A 19,029-nucleotide genomic window follows, 5' to 3' on the forward strand; every position below is an offset into this window, starting at 1 on the left:
GTATAATTCCTGCTCTAGCTGAGCAAGGAAGGCCCGCTTCTTCCTTCGCACAAGGCGTCGGAAGGCAATACGTGACTGTCGGTGAGTAGTGACTCCCAAAGCAACCTCCCGCTGCAGTCGGGCTCTGGTCTCTCTGCACTCCTCATCATACCAGCTGTTCTGGGGCATACATCTAGAATGCTGTCTCTGTCCAGGCTGAGTATGTGGATATGCCTCTCTCGCTGCATCATGTAAAGTCTCTGTCAGTATATGGGTCAACTCCTCCAAAGGTCTCCCTGGCTCCTCTGTGTACAGACGTCTATAAATCCCATCTGTGTAGACAGCATCAGTCTCTGAGGTAAAAGTATATCGAGTGTGATCTGCCCCTCGTGTCCTCTGAGCTGTGGTAAAGTGAAAAGAGATAGTCAATGTCAACAATGCATGATCCACTACTACCCCAATGGGCCGAGATCCAACTGTGAAGTCCTCAATGCATGAAACAAAGCTGGGCATAGCCATAACATAATCCACTGTGCTAGCACCATGTCTATGCGGAAAGCAAGTAAATCCAGCTGCTGACGGAAACCTCTGCAAGCCATTAAGTATGACCAACCCATGCGCAGTCCCCATATCTACCAAATATCTCCCATACTCTGAGAGAGCGGGCCTTGTGTGAGAGGCTTGCAACTTGGAAGTTGGAAGCTAGAAGAAGCTTGAAAGCTTGAAAGTTGTGTGTGCTTGTAGCCTTGTAGAGGCTTGTTCTTATATAGATAGGCAAGAGAGAGAGGCAAGCCCCAAGGGCAAGAGAGAGAGAGAGAGGGCCAAGCCTCAAAGGCTTAAGGGCCAAGGCCCAAGCCATAAATGGCCAAGCGGCGACTGCAACGGCTAGAAACGGCGAGCGCAACAACAGAAAAACGCGCAACGGCTCCCTGCCGCCCCCCCACAGAACCGTCCTGCACCGGCGTCCCCGTTCCTGAGGCGTCCCCGTCGCCGTCTGTCACTAGCCTGGACATTTCCCAGTATTATGAAAGGGGTCTGGTGGACTCCAGGATGTCTAAATATTTGGAAAGTACAAGCTTTGGGAATGGGGGATTATCCTAGAACACAAAGGACCACACTCCTAAAATTTATGAGAGTTGCTATTTTTGGCCCGACTCCGATGGAAATTCTGTTCACGTCATTACATTTGGAATTGAGCAGATACCAAGAGTTGGCAAAGTGCCTATGACAGAATGTCTACCAGTTGGGATATTTTTAGAGATAAAGTTTATGGAAGGACCCATCTCTTAGATTGGGACATGTGGCAAGAAAGTGGACCAAAGTGAGACAAGTGGCCTGACACTTATTAGAAAGTGGATCAAAGTGAGACAAGTGGCCTCACACTTGTCACTTCAGCTATTGTGTGGCTCTCCACTTGTCATTGTAGCCTTCTCTTGCCATTTTAGCTCATGGGAGGCCCAAATCTATAAATTGGAGCTCTCTCTCTTCATTAAGAGAGGCTCTCTTGTTGCACACTAGCCTCTACCACCGTTACAGGTTGCCTTAATGATGGCTACTCTCTTTCTCTCTCACTTGAAGGCTGCCCATGAAGAATACCGGCTGTTGGGGACTGTTTTGGAGGCTTCCATCTCGCGAAGAAATACTGAAGGCAAGGGTATTTAATCATTTATTATGATTTCTAGCCATTGTACTTGTTGTACCAACCTTTGTACCTGCTATACCAGCCATTGTATTGACTGTACCAGTCCTTGTACTTGTACTTAGTGTACCAGCCATTGTACTAGCTGTACCAGCTTGTGTACTTGATGCACCAGCCATTGTACCTCTTGTACTAGTCACTGTACATGTTGTACCAGTATTTGTACTTGCTCTACCAGCAGCCACCGTACTTGCTGTACCAGCCATTGCATCGACTGTACCAGCCATTGTACTTGCTGTATCGGCTGAATGGAGAGTTGTACTTGCTGTACCAGCTCTATTGCATGAAGACCCGTGGTTTTTGGGGAAGAATTAGTACCCACACGGAGGTATATGGATTATGTTGTTGGCTCGGCATTTCTACAGCCTATGTTCCGGCTTGGTTTGCCTTGTGTTGGGCTGTGTTATGGCATTTGTGTATGGATAATCCGGCATCTCCCGTGGGGAGAGTAAGGCCCTCAAAGCTTGCACATGATATTATTCTCCTTGGGTAATAAAATACTCCAAGGGGGGGGGGGGGGGGGGGGGCGGGGGTTGGCCCATTCCGGCCTGTATACGGTGTCACGTGTGCAAGCTCCATTTTCAGTATTTGTGGATATTTTGTCCAGCTTTTATGTTTTATGCAAAGTGATGATGGATATGTGTTAAGGCTGTGGCCATGATTAAATGTTTTAATATGCTTTGATGGTATCGACAAGTGTGTCAAAGGCCCTAGTCCCCTGGGCACCCGTTGCGATTTACACCGTCCCCTGTGAGTGACGCTTCTTAGGGGACGTCCGTGCGTCCCCTGCCGTCCCGTTTCGGCGTCCCTTTGTTCCAAGCACTCGTCCCTTCTGTCCCGTGTGACTATGGTTGGGGGGTAAGAATGTCCTCGATGCCCGTGCTGCAGAGCAGGCCTGCCATATATGCCATGCAACAATGCTACTGGTGATCTCCCATCTTTGACAAGTGCCTGGAGACCGGGTCGCAGGCAACAAGTTAGAAGTAGGAACTACCTCAATCCTGTAGTAAGATAGTCAGAGAGCTTGCTTTCCTGCTGCTTCCTCGTAGAAGAGGGCCGGCTCTATCACCCATGCTACTGTCCCCCAAGTGATAATACATGGCATGGATCACACCACTGTGTAGAGGCGAAGAATCCTTTGCCAAACCTGTTGCTTTTTGGTACAATCCCAAAGGTAGTGCTGCTGTGACTCCAAGGGGTGGCTGCAATGTCCACACTATGTGCCGGGCTGTGTCCAAGGGCAAACCAAGTGCCGACAGCGAGGTTGCGGTGGGCTAACTGCCAGAGGAAGAGTGTGACCTTGCTTGGCTGATAGTTGTCCCACATACGCGCCCATCCACTCCTTGGTAATGAAAGAAGGGGGCAGTCAAGCTCCCTGGTCTGAAGGAGTCCTGCTACTCCCACACTCGCCAAGGTCCCATTGGACACGTCTGAAATTGGCTTTCCTGGAGCCATAGCTGCCTAGAGATGTCGCGGGCCACCTTGGTTGGAGGAGGGTCAATTTGCCAATGATGATCATAGAAACCAAGAATCCTCACCCATTGAAGTGAGCCACCGTTGAAATCCTCGATGTGGAGAGGCCCGAGGGTGAGCTGGCCCTAGGGACCAAATAAAAAATGAGTGAAGGTGTCCCTATATCTAAACCGAGGCTTGCTAGAGGGATATTGTTATGTTAGAGCTAATCCTCAAATTAGCAGGACTAATCCAACCGGGTTAGGGGGCCCTAGGATTAGGAGATAGCAGGCAGATACAATGGGCTAAGGTTCATAATTAATAAACTAGGCTACTGGCTATCTATAGTAGGTTAGCTATTTCTAGCAGCAACAATAACCCTAGAAAGCATACATCTTGACGAGACCAATCAATTGTGGTGCCAAGAGAAATACGTGGGAATCTTGACGGGAGATAAACCATGAAAGACACGAAAACCTTTGTAGACTCTGTGTTTAAGTCGCTTTGATACTAAGTGTAAGAGACCTCCCAGGCCTATCCAACCAAGATCTACTAAACACAGTCCAACACAAGATTAGAGAAAACCAAATAGAAGGGGTGCAAACATGCTCACCGCCCATCCAGAGGATTAGTACTTTGATCCACCCGTGAGCCAGCACAAATACATGCCAATCAACACTGGCATCCAATACCACTAGCGCCTATCCCCAGGGGCACTCGGCAAATAGAAGGGGTGTAGGCAAGCTCACCACCCATCCATAGGATCAGAACTTCAATGCACCTGCAAGCCAGCACAAATACATGCCAATCAACATTGGCGTCCAATACCACTAGTGCCTATCCCCAGGGGCACTCGGCAAGACTATCTGTGATCGAACATGTCCACGGCACGAGTAGAAACTCTGGTTCAGGCACAGACCCATCAGAAGTGCACCGCACAATTGACACACGAATAATGTAATAACTTGTGGATTCTGAGAGAGGGGGAACTAGGAGCCTCATGCGTATAGGAAGGATGTGCAGAAATTTCTGAAAACTCTTGTTCCTTTGGTCGACTCTTTGATAATTGTGTTTTAGCGTTTAGAACCCTAGACTATGTATGGTGCGTGGTGGGTTGTCCTCAGTCTGCACATCAGATCAGTAGGGGCTAGGTGCCTAGGTGAACATGGGCTGGTTGTGCAGCCACATGTTGGGCACCAGGTGCAAAAACATACAGCCGGCTGCTGAGGTGCAGAGCAGGTTGCACCAGCATCTATTATGGCAGCAGCATCTGGTGCATGAGAGCATCAGTTGCTGACACAACATACTTGATGGGTGGCGCAGCACAGCAGAGAGAGAAGACTACAGGGCATCCAGCGGATTTGTGCCAGGGAAGAAGAGGCACTATTGTGTGCTGACAGGGACCTAGAGCACCAGAAGATTCTGGGCGCTGGCTGGCAGCAGGCCGCCAGGAGAGAAAAGCGTGCCTAGCTATTTTTTAAAAGGAGGAATGCTATGATTACCTATAAACAGAAAGCATTCTATTTTTTTTATAATAGCAACCTTCTAAAAAAAAAGTGTAAGAGGCCACTTTTAGGGAGTTCCAAAAAGGGGTGCCCATATTTTTAAAGAGAAGCATTATAAGTTTTTTTAAAAAAGCTTGGGCCGCCACCTATTTAAAAGAGTACATAGTCCTTTAATCGTCTCAACTTGAGGTTTCCCTATGTTCGGCATGGAACAAAACTGCGAGGAGCAGACTATGCACCTCTCTTTTTGTACACACAGAGCTCGGGAAATCATTGGTAAGTGATTTTACGCGCTATTCTCAAGCTTTTTATCTAGGGTTGAAGCTTTTCTTCCCTTGCTTTTCTGAAAATTCAGAATCAGCACATGTTCACCTCCATGTTTTTTGGCAGTGACACAGTTTTTTTCACTCTTCCACCCTAGTACCCATGGCGACACCCCAGCCCCTCTGATGATTCGGATCATGAGCGGGAATGGGAAGATACAGGGGCAGATGTTGGGGAACCTGGCCAGGATCCTGAGTACGGCCACCATACTTATTACCATCATGGTGGAGGAGGAGATAGTTGTAGTTGAGAAACCTTATTTTGATAGAGTGAGATACAGAAACTTCGGGCAGAAGTCTCTACCCTAAGAAACCAGGGTAGCGAGATGGCTAATCTCTGCAGTGAGGTTACTGCCTTGCATCAACAGATCACTATTCTGGAGAAGGCGGTGGCTAGTACTCCCACAACTGCGGGGTCTACAGTAGCTCTGTTCTTCACCGCAGATGTCTTTTCAGGGGAGAACCCAAGAAGTGGTCGATGCATGGTTAAATCGGTGGAATGTCCATTTTGAGTTCCATCCTCTCCACGACGTTCATAAGCTTCTGATGGTACAGGGCCTCAAGAAAGCCTTGTCATGGTGGAGAGAGCTTCGGAACAAGCCTACTGTTTGGGCTAGTTTCGAGTAGATGTTCAAGGATGAGTTCCTCCAGGCGGAGGATGAGTATGATATGGTATCCATGTTTACAGAGCTGGATATGAAGACCGTGTCTTTTGACACCTTTTTACACAAGTTTAGAGAGTTGCAGCAACACATATGGATGTAGTCACCTTGCCTAGTTTTTGTACGCGGGGATTGTCCCAAGTTGCAGGTGAGGAACATAATTGCAAAACACTTGAGGATGCTATCTTTTTTGCAAAGATTTATAAAGAAACAGATGCCAGCAAGAGTAAGAAAAATGTTCCTCACAAGCAAAAAAGCTCAGGCAATTGTGAACGAGAATCCAAATGTAAATGTAAGCTTAGGTTTGTGAAGGCTTCCACAACTCAGAATCAAACCTACTTCTGGTCAATCCAATTCCAAGAAGACTTAAGAGGACCGAGAAGAGCTTCAGAACATTCGGGAGGTTGGTGCTTTACTTGTGGCCAGACAGGCCATTGGAAAGGGAGCTGCCCTCAAGCGCAAAAAAAGTAGAAGCCTAAGAGAGCTCACTTAACCGAGATCACCAGAAACCCGAAGATTACTTCCATTCATACCATAGTTCTTGATCATAGTTCTTGCATGGATTGTAACTTTAGTATGGCAGTTTTCGAGCCCAACAATCTCATTCGTATGTATGGGTCAGTGTTGGGGAAAGTTGTACACATCCTATTTGATCTTGGTAGTACTCACAATTTTATTAATGCCAAATCGGTGCAGAAGTTATGAGTGGAGACTTGGTCAAGTGATCATGTCTACCGTGTGAACCTGGTAGTGGGGCATGGGATAGATGTGTGACCGAGTTACCTATATCTATCCAGAGTTATTTGGATAGACTAGATTTTTTGTTGATGAATCTAGATAGGGTAGACATTATTATAGGTAACGAATGGTTTCATAACTATGATGTCCATGTAAGCTGGAAGGATCATACGTTGTCTTTTTTTACTGGAAGATGCTCGGTTTTGTCTTGAGGGTGATTTTGGAGTCCCACTCTCTACTCTTGTAAACATTGCAAGACTTTATAATATTATGCAAACTTCGTATTTTGATTATGAAGTGTTTCAATGTGTTCTTGATCCTCTTTCATCGGATGTTACTTCTGATTTAAAGTCGAGTGAGTTAGACGCTTGGGAGACACGAGAGTTAGAAAACATTAAAGCAGAGTTTGCTGATGTTTTCTGTGATACTCACAATAAAACTTCACGCAATCACAAGGGTAATTGTACCAAGGTGAACGGGGATAAACTAGATACGGGAAGTTAGTGAACGTTGCATTCAAGGCGACCGAGCGTGACTAGCCAACACATGAGGTCATAAGCCAGAGGAGGATGTGGGGTTATGGCAAGTCGCTAGGAACCCGACTTCGTGCTGGGGAGATTCCGTGGAGAGCAAGTCTGAGGGGTTTCACTCGTGCGCAAGAGCTAGATTGTTTATCCCAATTAGCACGGGAGCCACGCGTGCGAAAAGGGCCTAAAGCTCAGTCCCTAATTGGAAGCTCTCAAGGGAATAAAGGAGAGGAGGAACAAAGTAAACTTGCCAGTGAACTTTTCTTTTTTTTGGTCTTCACCCGCCAGATTTCTAGAATGACCCCACCTTCCAAAAAAGGGGTGTTACATTTGGTATCCGAGCGAGATAGTACGGCGACGGCGATAGTACACAAGACACCCAACAAGTCATCAACGTCTAGCAGCGCACGACGAAGATACACAGGAGGCCCGGCCGCCAACTTCCAGCAGCGCTAAGCCCACACAGCAGGTCAGGCATGGTCGTGCACGCTCGTCCGCTAGCCCGCCCACGCGCCTCACAATGGGAAGAGGAGAGAGCACGACAACTCACTCCTCCTTGTGAGAATATGTGGTCACAACTTGCTCGTTATACCCTAAGCTACAGTCTCAAACGCCACATGTGGGATTAATCGCTAATCTCCACAATCCCTCCTTGAGTGCAAGATATGCAACTTCTTACTTTCTTTGCACATTCTAAGCTTTGAAAGCTTGAATTGGTGCAAATAATGTTTGGGAGCATGCATATTTGATGTATGGGATGTAAATATGCATGTTTTATGCCTGATTATACTTTGCAATTTCTGATTTTGCTTAAAATTTTGAAGAAATTTGAGGCTATGCATTGAAAAGTGCTTGAAATACACCTTATGTGATGCACTGGAACCTTGTGCTATATATTTGATGTATGCAAGGGCTTGATGCTTTCCAAATTCCAATGCTTCGTTTCCTTAGTGTGTGTGATGTAAAGCTTTTGTACTAGTGCCTTTAAAAAAAGAAAACAAAAAAAACAAACAAAATAGAAAATCCAAAAAAAAGAGGCTATGAATAACGAGGAAAATCAAAACCAAAATCAAGGGCAAGAGCCCAATGCATCTTTGGAGACTGTCATTGATTGCAGGAATATGTTAGAAGATACTTTAGCTCGCTTGATGAGATGCATACTTTACTAGCGGCTAAGGCTAGTCCAGAGATTATTTCATCTGATGTAAAGCAACTAGGGCCAAGTGAACCTGAGATTGTGCTAGGTGGACCGTCCACTAGCCGAACAAAATGGCAACATTAAAGACCTTAAGCCTCCCAAATACTCAGCCGCATTAATGACTACTGTGGAAGAGTTGCCAGGGTCTCCTTGAACACTTTGGCCTCCACAGTGAGCCTCCTAAAGAAGGCATAAGCATAATCCACCAGATGTCTCATCCCCCAAGGAGGGGCGAGGGGGGGGGGGGTGGGGGTTGCCAGGGGGGTAAGGAGCGAACTCAATCTCACAGGAAAGGAGACAGTGGCACGAAATTCAAGTCTCTTTGAAGAGGTAATGGTAATGTCTTCATGTCTGACATTGATATAAATGTTAAGTTTAGGCTTTGTACAATTTTTTTAATCGCTCTGTGTCGAAATTGCAGGTCTCATTTGTTTTATTTATGATGACATAGAAATAATGGGTTACCCTTTGTTGCAGATCAGGGGCTTAGCATGGCCTATTGTGCTGGTTGGACTGGTGGCACAGAGTGCAAGGTAACTTCTCTTGAGCTTCCAATAATTTCATACTTTTTTTATGAGAAAAGATTCTTCTATTATTGGATTAGACAATAGTGATTAAGAAAATATTGAATTGGAGGGGATCCCTCTGTGGATGGCTGCTTTGGCAAAGCCACACTTGGAATCTCTGCAGTCCTAAAGTGCAGAGCCAAGGCTAGTCCACTTCCACCTCCTAGGTCATGAAGCTGGTCCACACACACACACACATGTATATATATGGTTTTTTCAAGACCTCGCAGTTTCTTTTTAGCAAGGAATAACATTTTGAAACAAAACTCCAAAAACCTCGAAACAATTATTATGACTATGATCTCTTAACACCTTGCCCTTAGTTCTTTCTTCTCCACACATCTTCCTATCACCCCTATATTTGAGTTTAGGCATGGAAGCTCCTAGATCAAGAGCAGCTGTAATGACTAAGGTGGTGAGCATACTCACGCTCAAGGTCATTGGCTAGGGGGCATATTAGTCCACACACACACACACACACACACACACACACACATATATGCATATATATAGATTTTTCAAAACGTTGTGGTTTTTTTAGCAAGGGACAAAACCTTTCAAAACAAGACTCCAAAAACCTCGAAATGTTTCTTGTGGCAATGATCTCTTAACACCTTGCCCTTAAGTTCTTTCTTCTCCACACATCTTCCTGTCATCCCTATTTAACATACACAGTTTTGAGTTTAGTGATGGAAAAGCCCTTAGATCAAGAGCAGCTGTCATGACTAATGTTGTGAGCATACTCACGTTCAAGTCATTGGCTAGGGGGCATATTACATTGGAGTGGACAAGGGCATAGTGGCACAACTAAGCAACATCAAGAGAAACAGATGAAAAAGGGGGTGGGGGTGGATGGGGACTCAGGAGCAGGGAGGCAAAGTGGTAAGAGCAGGAAACGCTAATGAAAGGAAAGTGCAAGTCTGAGAGGGAGGAATGAAAGGGTAATGGAAGGAGTTCTGTTTTCATTTGGAAGTGATACATCTGCACTCAATCTGATACAGCAAAATGAGTTAAACTGAAACATGACTATCACAGGGTCACTGTCAACATTACTAGAGTAGTCTCAAAATTTATGTTTTCTTTTTGCAGTCTTGGCATGCAGGATTCTTGGGGTCCACTGAAAGTCTTGGCTGTGGCAAGCTTCGTAAATGCCTCAGGGGATATCTTGTTTTGCAGTTGTCTTAAGTATGGTATAGCCGGTGCCGCTTGGGCTACCATGCTTTCTCAGGTACTATCCTCCTCCTTTCATAGGAAACTAGTTGACATGAAATGACCTCTCTCAGCTTCTGCTATTAGACCTTGTTTTTGCAAAAGCTCAATCTTACTTTTCTTTTGTGCGGTTTTGTGTTTTTTGAACTGAAGTACGTTGGTGGATACTTGATGCTGAGGTCACTCAGTACGAAGGGTTATAATGCCCTTGCTTTGTGTATGCCTTCATTCAAGGAGTTATTGTACATGCTTAAGCTAGTATGCCCAGTACTTCTGACAATGTTTTCAAAGGTCTGAGCCCGTGAGAACCCATCAACACATGTATGTCCTTATATGATGTTTAACTGTCTTTGTTGAACATTGAGAGAGAGAGAGGGAGAGATCACCTTAGGGACTTGTTTGATGCATGCAAATTTGTTGATACAATTTGGGTTGACCAGGTGGCTTTCTATGCATTGGTCACATACCTGTCAACGTCCTTAGGAGCTGTGACGCTAGCTGCCCATCAGGTATATTTTCACAATGATTGCCTGAAGACATTAAAAAGAAATGAAACTTGCTTCTGCCTTTCCAAAGGGCTAAGGGACTTTTGTTGCTTCACAAATGCAGGTTATGCTAGGATTGTATACCACATGTACAGTTCCTGGAGAACCATTAGCACAAACTGCTCAGTCTTTTATGCCTGGCCTCATTCAAGGGTCTAATCGGAATTTAAAAAAGGTTTACTTTTGAACCTTAGATTTAAAGCAGAGTAGAAGATCTGAATCAAGGAAGAGAGAAAAGGTGGTGGAAATTATGCTTGTTCTTTTTCTTTTGCTAGTTATGATATGCTCTTCTCCCTGGGGCATTCCAGGACAAAATGTGTGATAATCACCTAAGCACACAGGAGATGGTTTTTTTATTAGGTCTACTTATTATCTTTACATTTACAGAGGTGTATTGTTTATTAGCCTCTCTCTCTCTCTCTCTCTCATGTGTGCATGATGGCATGAGCACCTTCGCATTCCCCCCTGCCCTGTTCTCGCTGCACACTGGTGGCTGCCGCCGTGCCCTGTTCGTGCTGCCCATGTTTCCCTGCCCGCGCTACACTGTGTGTGTTTACCCATGCTGCCTGCGCTGGTGGGCTGCCTGCTCTGTACTATATGTGCTGCGTATAGCGTATAGTGTGATCCCCAGCCTGACCCACCCTTAATCCATTGCACAGGGCATCCATCCCTCGCATTCTTTCCTTGATTTTTGCAGGTGCAGGTTCACATTAATGACAAGATCAGCCAAGTGGAATGGGTGGATTGCAGGGGAAATTGATAGAAACCTTGTGGAAACTGAAGGCCCATGCAAGGTCACGCATGTGTTGGAAACCCTTACTTGCGTCAAGCATATCTTGGGTCTCCAAGAGGATGCCATGGAAAGGGAGATCAAGACTCTGAAAGAGACCCATGCACCAGAGATGGCCAAAGAACACATTTTGAAGGAGTAATTGAAGCCATGAGAGTGGAATCGGCCACCTCGAAGGAAAGCGTGACCAATGGCCAGCAATTAAGTGAGGCTAAACAGAAAATGGGGGAACTCCCGCAGGAGTTCGAGGAGCTTCAGACCTCTATGCTGGTGAAGGGTTTGGAGAAAGGTGAAGTATATGTGGAGGCTACCTTGGAAATGGATGTAAATAGTTGAATGCTGAGAATATAAAACTCCAAGCGGGCCTAGAAGCAACAAGCTCTCAGTGGATTGAGGTTGTGAAGAAGCACAAGACAAGTATTCCCCAGCAAATGCCATCATGACGGCAGAATTAGAAGAGGAAAAACGCAGGAAAGCAAAGGAGCTAAATATAAGGGTGTGGGATTCCCAAAAGGCCCCACACCTCAAGAAGATACGATGAAAGTATGCAGGCAAATGGGTGTCACACGAACTCTCTTTGTCGATGCATGGCGAGTTGGGAAGGGGTTTTAATGCACGAACAGCAAGGGAACAGGTCCCGATGTATGATTTCCAGAATGATGCCATCATGTTGTCTGAGGTTGATCTCAATGAGATGAGTTCGCAACAGGCCTCTCAAGATACAACACGTGTTACATTATACGGGAGACTTTCTAGAGATGGGAGCCATGCATGAGCTGATTATATACAATGGGATGTACCATTGGCCTACATCGGACATCCTTACTTGCTTCCCACATAGTGGAGGTAACTAGCACAATCATGTGGTCTCTTGCTCTCATACCACATATCCCCCCCCCCAAAAAAAAAACTATAAGAGCCGACCACTCTCACCTCTCATTCACTGTCTAATGCCCTGCTTTACCTCCCCCACCAATCCCCCTAGTCTCTACTTTCACTCGTATCCCATTTCCACATGATCTAGAACACATTTATGAGGATCACCTCTCTATTTTTATACACCAGGGCCTTTGTTGTGGGTGTGCCCGCCCTTAATCTCCTGTCTATTTTTATACACTGGGGCCTTTGTTGTGGGTGTGCCCGCCCTTATGAGGTGTTTTCTCATTTTTCCCCACTCTCCGTATTTTTTTCCATTTTTTTCCTATTTTTCTGTGGCATGGGAGGCAGTCTAGTAGTGGCAGGAGGACCCTGAACCTGACCGACTGCATCTTTGACATGGCGGACTGCAGTGCATGAGTCGTGGGACTCTTCTGATGCTGGCCGACCCACTTTGCTGCTGGCCGACTGTGATTATTCAGTCGTGGAGAATTCTTGTGTCCAGTCGGCTGCCCTACAGCAGGCCGACTGCTGATGGGGGGCATATAAATAGGCCCCCAGTCCCCATACCATTTTGTATCAACTCCGGGATCTTCTTGTGTATATAGAGCAGAGTTACACGCCTCTATTTCTCTCTCTCTTGTGCTGTTATTTTTCTGCATGCGTTTTGCTCTTGTGTTCCCAGATCTGGTCATCATCTCTGCTGCATATTCTGACATGGTATCAGAGCCTAGGCTCTAGATAGTTCTTGGGATTTGTGTGAGCAAGAGGGGGATTGTTGTGTTTCTGATTGGTGGACTGTTTGGGACTGTTCGAGAAGAGGAGAAGCAAGAGGACGGCGGGCTGATTTGCTGGACAGCCACTTGCAGGTATTAGTTTTTCTTTGTTTCCACCCACCCACCCCCGACCCACGTTCCCGGTGGACTGTTAGTTGGACGGGAGCAACTACGGCATATGGAAGGTTATGATGGAAACTGTTCTGGAGTCTTACGACCTCGCAGATTTCGTCGTTGTTGGTGTTCCACGGCCGGAAGTAGAGGAAGGGGAGTTGGGATCGTGTCAACGCCAGGGTCCGTTCGTTTATCTTTCTCAACTGCACACCATAGGTAATCAATCATGTAAAGCATATGACGCTGGCCAGAGGTATATGGCAGCATTTGGCCTCTCTTTACATCAGGGTATCGCCCATGAAGAGGATTTTCTTGGAAGTACAGATGCGGGTTATGAACCCTGCAAAGTCGTCGACGATGCGGGAGCATATTAACAAGCTGCAGGCTCTTCATCAACACGAAGTTCTTCAAGCTGGGAAGGAGATATCGTCACAGGACATGGCCATAACGTTGCTGTCACATTTGCTCTCTTCGTACTCAGCATTTTACTCGTCTTTGATTACCAGTGGCAGGCTCAGCACCATCACGTGGGAGGAGCTTGTGTCTATGGTCCTGGACCAGGAGGAACGATTCACGAACCCTCCTCAGGGTGGAGGTTCGGAGGCCTTAACTGACCAACGGTCGAAAGGCCGTAACACGGGCAAAGGAAAGGCTTCGTCGGAGAAGTCCGTTACTGACCGCGAGAAACTAAAGGCAGAGAGGACCTGTAATGATTGTGGCGAGAAAGGCCACTATTGGAGGCAGTGTCCCAAGCAGAAGACCAAGAAGGGTGAAGATTCCTCAGCAGCAATCCTGAAGACTCTGGCTTCTGTGCACCTGGAGGTGGTGGACATCGATGTTTCATTTTCTTCAGGCAGGGAGGAGATTGGAGGACTCTCCGCAACGGATACTCGGGAGTGGATTCTCGATAGTGGTGCTTCCAGGCATATGACTCCTTCCCGTTCCGGTTTACAGGATCTCTGCAGGCTTTCTGGTCACATTCTTACTGGGGATACATCCACTATCCCAGTTCACAGTGAGGGCAGGATGGAGATAGTTCCCGATGGCAGAGGGGGGAAGAATTCCTCCCAGGTGTTGTATGTTCCATCACTTGGTTTTCATCTGTTGTCAGTGCATCAGGTTTGCAAGACTGGTGTACGGGTGGAGTTTGATGAGCATTTTGTTGCTCTCCGAGACAAAGCAACAGGCCAAGTGGTTTGGGAAGGCGGAGTGGAGAATGGAGTTTACAAGCTTTTAGCACTCTCTCTCCCAGGTCCTCAGGTTTGTGATGAGTGGCACTGCTGGTAATGGCCACTTAAGTGTGGATACGCTGTAGGTACAGGCTTTCCGGGACCAGATGGTGGATAGCTTGCCAGTAGATGGCAGCAGTGGCCAGGAACTCTCCAATACTGATGTTGGTAGTTCTTGTGTTCGTCAGTCGGAGGAAACTGACCAGGTAACTTATGCTCTGATGTCTCGTAGTATTCGGGACAAAGAACCTCCAGTAGATGAGGATGTTCTTTCCATGGGGACCTTTCGGAAAGCCAGGCAGGTGGCAGTTGATTCCTTGGAGAAGGAGGTGTATACTCTAGGCTTTGTGGTTCCGGATTCAGAGGGGGTGGTTGACAGGTTTCAGAGGGCCTTGCGTGGTCTTCAGCAGGTTTCCACGACTTGGTTTTGCACCGTAACAGGTGTTGATCCTTGTGATGAGCAGTGTGATGCCTCTGACTCAGAAGCAGAATGGTTCATTGATCTGGTTGATGGACACCAGATTGGACGGGAGCTTCCTGATGAGGCAGTTGAGCTCATGGTTGTGGATGACTCTTTGGGAGGCAGGATTGCGTTTCTTGTGGTTTCTGCGGCATGCGAAGGATCATGGACTCTTGTACACAGGAGGGGAATTGTTGGATGGAGTCCGACTCCACGGTTGGAGTGACTCAGTTTGGGGAGGAGATCTGGACACGAGGAGATCTACTTCAGGCCCAGGAGCAGTTTTATGGACCAGTAAGAAGCAGTCATCTTTTGCCTTGTCGAGCACAGAGGTAGAGTACCGGGCTGCTTGTGATGCTGCTTGTGAGGTGGTGAGGATGCAGAGGTTGCATTGCAGGTTTGGGCTTCCACTGGAGGAACCCATGGTCATCCAGAGGCACTTTGTTCGTGAACAGATCGTTGCTGATGACATCTTGCTAGAGTTCTGTTCGACGGAGGACAGTACGGTGGACCTCTTCACGAAGTCGCTCTCTCAAGATTTGCTCAGGCGGCACCTCAGCTCCCTGTGGTTGGTTTCACAGCCAGGAGCTGAGAGGGGGTGTTAGAAGTCATCTCCTGTCTATTTTTATACACCAGGGCCTTTGTTGTGGGTGTGCCCGCCCTTATGAGGTGTTTTCTCATTTTTCCCCACTCTCGGTATTTTTTCCCATTTTTTCCCTATTTTTCTGTGGCATGGGAGGCAGTCTAGTAGTGGCAGGAGGACCCTGAACCTGGCCGACTGCATCTGTGACATGGCGGACTGCACTGCATGAGTCGTGGGACTCTTCTGATGCTGGCCGACCCACTTTGCTGCTGGCCGACTATGATTATTCAGTCGTGGAGGATTCTTGTGTCCAGTCGGCTGCCCTACAGCAGGCCGACTGCTGATGGGGGGCATATAAATAGGCCCCCAGCCCCCATACCATTTTGTATCAACTCCGGGATCTTCTTGTGTATATAGAGCAGAGTTACACGCCTCTATTTCTCTCTCTCTCTCTCTCTTGTGCTGTTATTTTTCCGCATGCGTTTTGCTCTTGTTTTCCCAGATCTGGTCATCATCTCCACTGCATATTCTGACAATTTCAGCCCTTACCTTTCCCTCCCAGTATTCCAACTTTCATCCATCATTCACTACTCCGCCTATGCGAGCTTTCCCTACACCACATGCTCTTGAGCCAGTTTACCGATGGGCTTTCAGCCTCAAACTGGGTGGTACGATGAGGAATGCAAAGCCACAAGGCTCCACCTCCTATGTGAGAGAGAACAAGGATTGAACTCAACACGTGAGATGCAAATAATCTTCCATCGACTCACTCGCAGCAGGAAGAAGCCTGGGTTTCTTGCTAGGTAGACAAGAACACAGAAACTGAGTACATAGACCTTTGTATGAATGTATGCTCTTATGTGTGTGCGCACGAGCATGGGGTGTGTGTGTGTGGAAGCATATATTGATACCAAGTTCTACACCCACTATTGGGCACTGATGACGTTAGTGAGGATGTCGTAGTATCGAGTCCATACTATGCATGATGGAGTTGATGGTTTATTGTCTTGTGGATGACTACCATGAGGTTATAAATTGCACATTCTTATAAGGTGAATTTGGGCATGTTCCTGGATTCATCTAGGTATACATATATATATATAAGAACAAGGTGATATACGAGCCTTGCTTGAGCGAGGAGAACTCAAACACGTGGTACATTCTTGAGGAACCCCCACACCTGGACACATATCTGAACAAGAAGGTGCAGGACCTGGAGTGGAAACTGGTCCCATGTGAGCCCAGTCCGGGATGAGTCAGCTAGGGTTCCAATCTAAGCGTCCAAGGTCAGGTGTGCATTGTCGTGCACATGAAGCCTGCACTGTGAGTCTCCCTCTGGAATGATGTGAGATGATCTGAGTGTTGGGTTTGCAACCAGACACCAGGCGTCTGTAGAAGCATGTAGGATTGCACATAGAAAGGGGTCCAGCCCTTTGGGCTACCCCAGAACGAGTGTCAACTCTTGACATGGGTGACGGGTAGGCCTTAGGCCACCCAAGAAGGGCCAGGAAAGCCCGAGGCCTTGCCCACCAGCGTATGGAGGGGCTGGGCAGGCTGTCGGCCAGCCCAAGAGGCTTGGCCAGGCAGCCGACAGGTCTTAAGAGACCTTGCCCAGCCAGGCGGCCAAGCATAGAGGCTGCCCAGCAGCCTACTCAGGCCTGGACAGCAGCCAGGAGCATGGGAAGGTGGCCAACCAGCACTCCAATGTGAAAACGATGATTAAAAAGGCATAATTTGCATTTTGACCAGGTCGTGGGGTTTTCAGCAGCAGGCTGACCCCAGTAGAACCAGCTGACCAGCACTTGTTTGTGGGTATAAATACCCCAGCCAGAAATCAGTCATTCTATCTCATAATTCACAAAGGGCTAGTGTGTTCCAAGGGTCAGGACGACCAAGGGGAGTGCTCCAGCCAAGGTGAAGAGTGCAGGTCAAGAACCAGCCTTTATTTACAGATTTACATCATTCTAATAAAGAAAGTACACCATTGGTGGTGGGGGCCCTACAGAGGGTATTCGGGACCCAATATTGTGTCCCCTTTTGCCTCTCTCTCTATTGATGTATTGTAGGGCTAGATACTTACCTTCAGTTCTTTCTTTTCTTTTCCAGACAGTGTATCAGATGTCACATGGTTGTAACTTTGGTCTCATAGGTCACTTTGGCCTTTTGAAGACATTAATATAACATTTCATTTCATTTTTCTCTCTCTATTTTTGCACACCTCTATCTGTGTTGTGCGTTACCTTCATTGCAAACGATTGCTGAATTTCTGAGCATTGAAGTTACCGATCTGATCCACCGAGCTTCTGTATGTTACACTTTATGATGTGCGAGATCAACCCACTGTTGTTCTAGCTCGTGCCTTGGGCAAGGAATCTGATGATCCTCAAATGGGTGGGAGCCATAGTCACATGAAAACGCGTTTTTGGAGTGAGAAACCCCGAAATCCCGAAATGCAAGAAACGTTTCCTAATTTTTTTGGTTTCTCAAAAAAAAAAAAGTTTATCAAAATGTTAAAAGTTCCTATTGTTTGGAACTTTAGCAATGCATAATTATATAGAAAAAAAACCGAAACCTTCGCATTTCTTAGCCGAAGGCTGAAACGTTTTGCTCGGAAACGTCAAAAACCCCGAAACGTTTCTGGTGACTATGGTGGGAGCTTGGGCGGGAGGTCTTCCCTCAACATGTCGTCTTGAAACCGCGAATAGTTGACCTACCAACCGTTGCTCTAAAGGTGTTGCTTTGAATAGTGGGCTGTTTATTGTGCAATGTGGACATAGATCAATGCACGCTTAGCTCCTTTTTTGATTGCTCCTTGGGCCTAGACATGAGAAATGAGTGAAACTCGAGAAATGCTACTATCCTCACAAGTTATAAGAGGCTCAGGAAGACCGTAACAATAGTGAAGGGTGTCTTGCCACTGATCAGGAAACCACTAGATGCCAAGAATCATGTCGAGTGGTGAAACGATGTAGTCTCATTGAAATGTGGCCTTCTAAACATGGAACGGAAATTGTTGAGCTTTGTGAGTGATATGCATGCGGAGACCAGGTGTAAACCCGTCCATAACTAGATGGTGTGATACTAAGGTACAACCTATCTAGCAACCAACTGTGGGGAGATGGCGTCCCTAGAGTTGCCCATGTTGAAAAGGACAATGAACTTGTCATGGCCCTGTGAAAATGGAGCAGGACAAGTGTGGGCATGGTGGTTGCAGAGTCAGAATATTTTATGATTCACATGGGGGGTGCCCGGACAGTGTTTAAGATGTGTGGACATCCCTAGGTGTGAAGGGGGAACATTAAAACATTAAGTTTGAATGTTTATTGAAGTTTGCCCCTAGGCCTTAGTGGCCCTAGGAACTTATTAAGTTGGGGCCCTAGGGATTAAATTGGGAAGGGGTTTTCTCTCTCTTCTATCTCTCTCTTCCCTTTTTGGGGAATTGTGTAGCAAAAGGAGAACTCCCCTCATGCGCATGATGAACTAGCGTGGAAAAGCTCAAGGAGGAGGAGGCGACTGCTGAAGACCAGTTTGGCTGCTGTTTTTCTGAGTGGAACCAGCCGTACAGCACTGTACGGCCAGAACTGGGCACTCTCTCTCTCTCTTTCTTCTCTGTTGCTGGCGGCGCTCAGGAGTGCTGCTGGTTGGCTGCGCAGAAGCCCTGTACAGGCTGTGCAGTGTGTTTCTCAGCAAGTACACCTTGTACGGCTGCCGTACAGTGTACGGGCAGCAAGGTACAGAAGGTACAGTTGCTGCAGAGGTGTTAGCAGGTGCTGGACAGGCCTGTTTTCTCAAATTCAG

The 19,029-nt window shown here is 46.9% G+C and overlaps 1 protein-coding gene across 1 annotated transcript in view; it reads left to right on the forward strand.

Annotated features, from left to right (window-relative positions):
* LOC147641134 (protein DETOXIFICATION 46, chloroplastic-like) overlaps window positions 1-19,029 on the forward strand; it is a 72,881-nt gene that overhangs the window by 40,930 nt on the left and 12,922 nt on the right. The window contains exons 6-10 of the mRNA XM_086818512.1: window positions 8,561-8,616; window positions 9,739-9,877; window positions 10,012-10,149; window positions 10,299-10,367; window positions 10,468-10,578. Of these exons, the coding sequence (XP_086674638.1) occupies window positions 8,561-8,616; window positions 9,739-9,877; window positions 10,012-10,149; window positions 10,299-10,367; window positions 10,468-10,578 (513 nt within the window). The remainder of the gene's footprint in view (window positions 1-8,560; window positions 8,617-9,738; window positions 9,878-10,011; window positions 10,150-10,298; window positions 10,368-10,467; window positions 10,579-19,029) is intronic.

This window comes from Cibotium barometz, chromosome 2 (assembly GCF_041138505.1).
Source record: "Cibotium barometz isolate CiBa-2024 chromosome 2, ASM4113850v1, whole genome shotgun sequence".
Classification (NCBI taxonomy): Eukaryota; Viridiplantae; Streptophyta; class Polypodiopsida; order Cyatheales; family Cibotiaceae; genus Cibotium; species Cibotium barometz.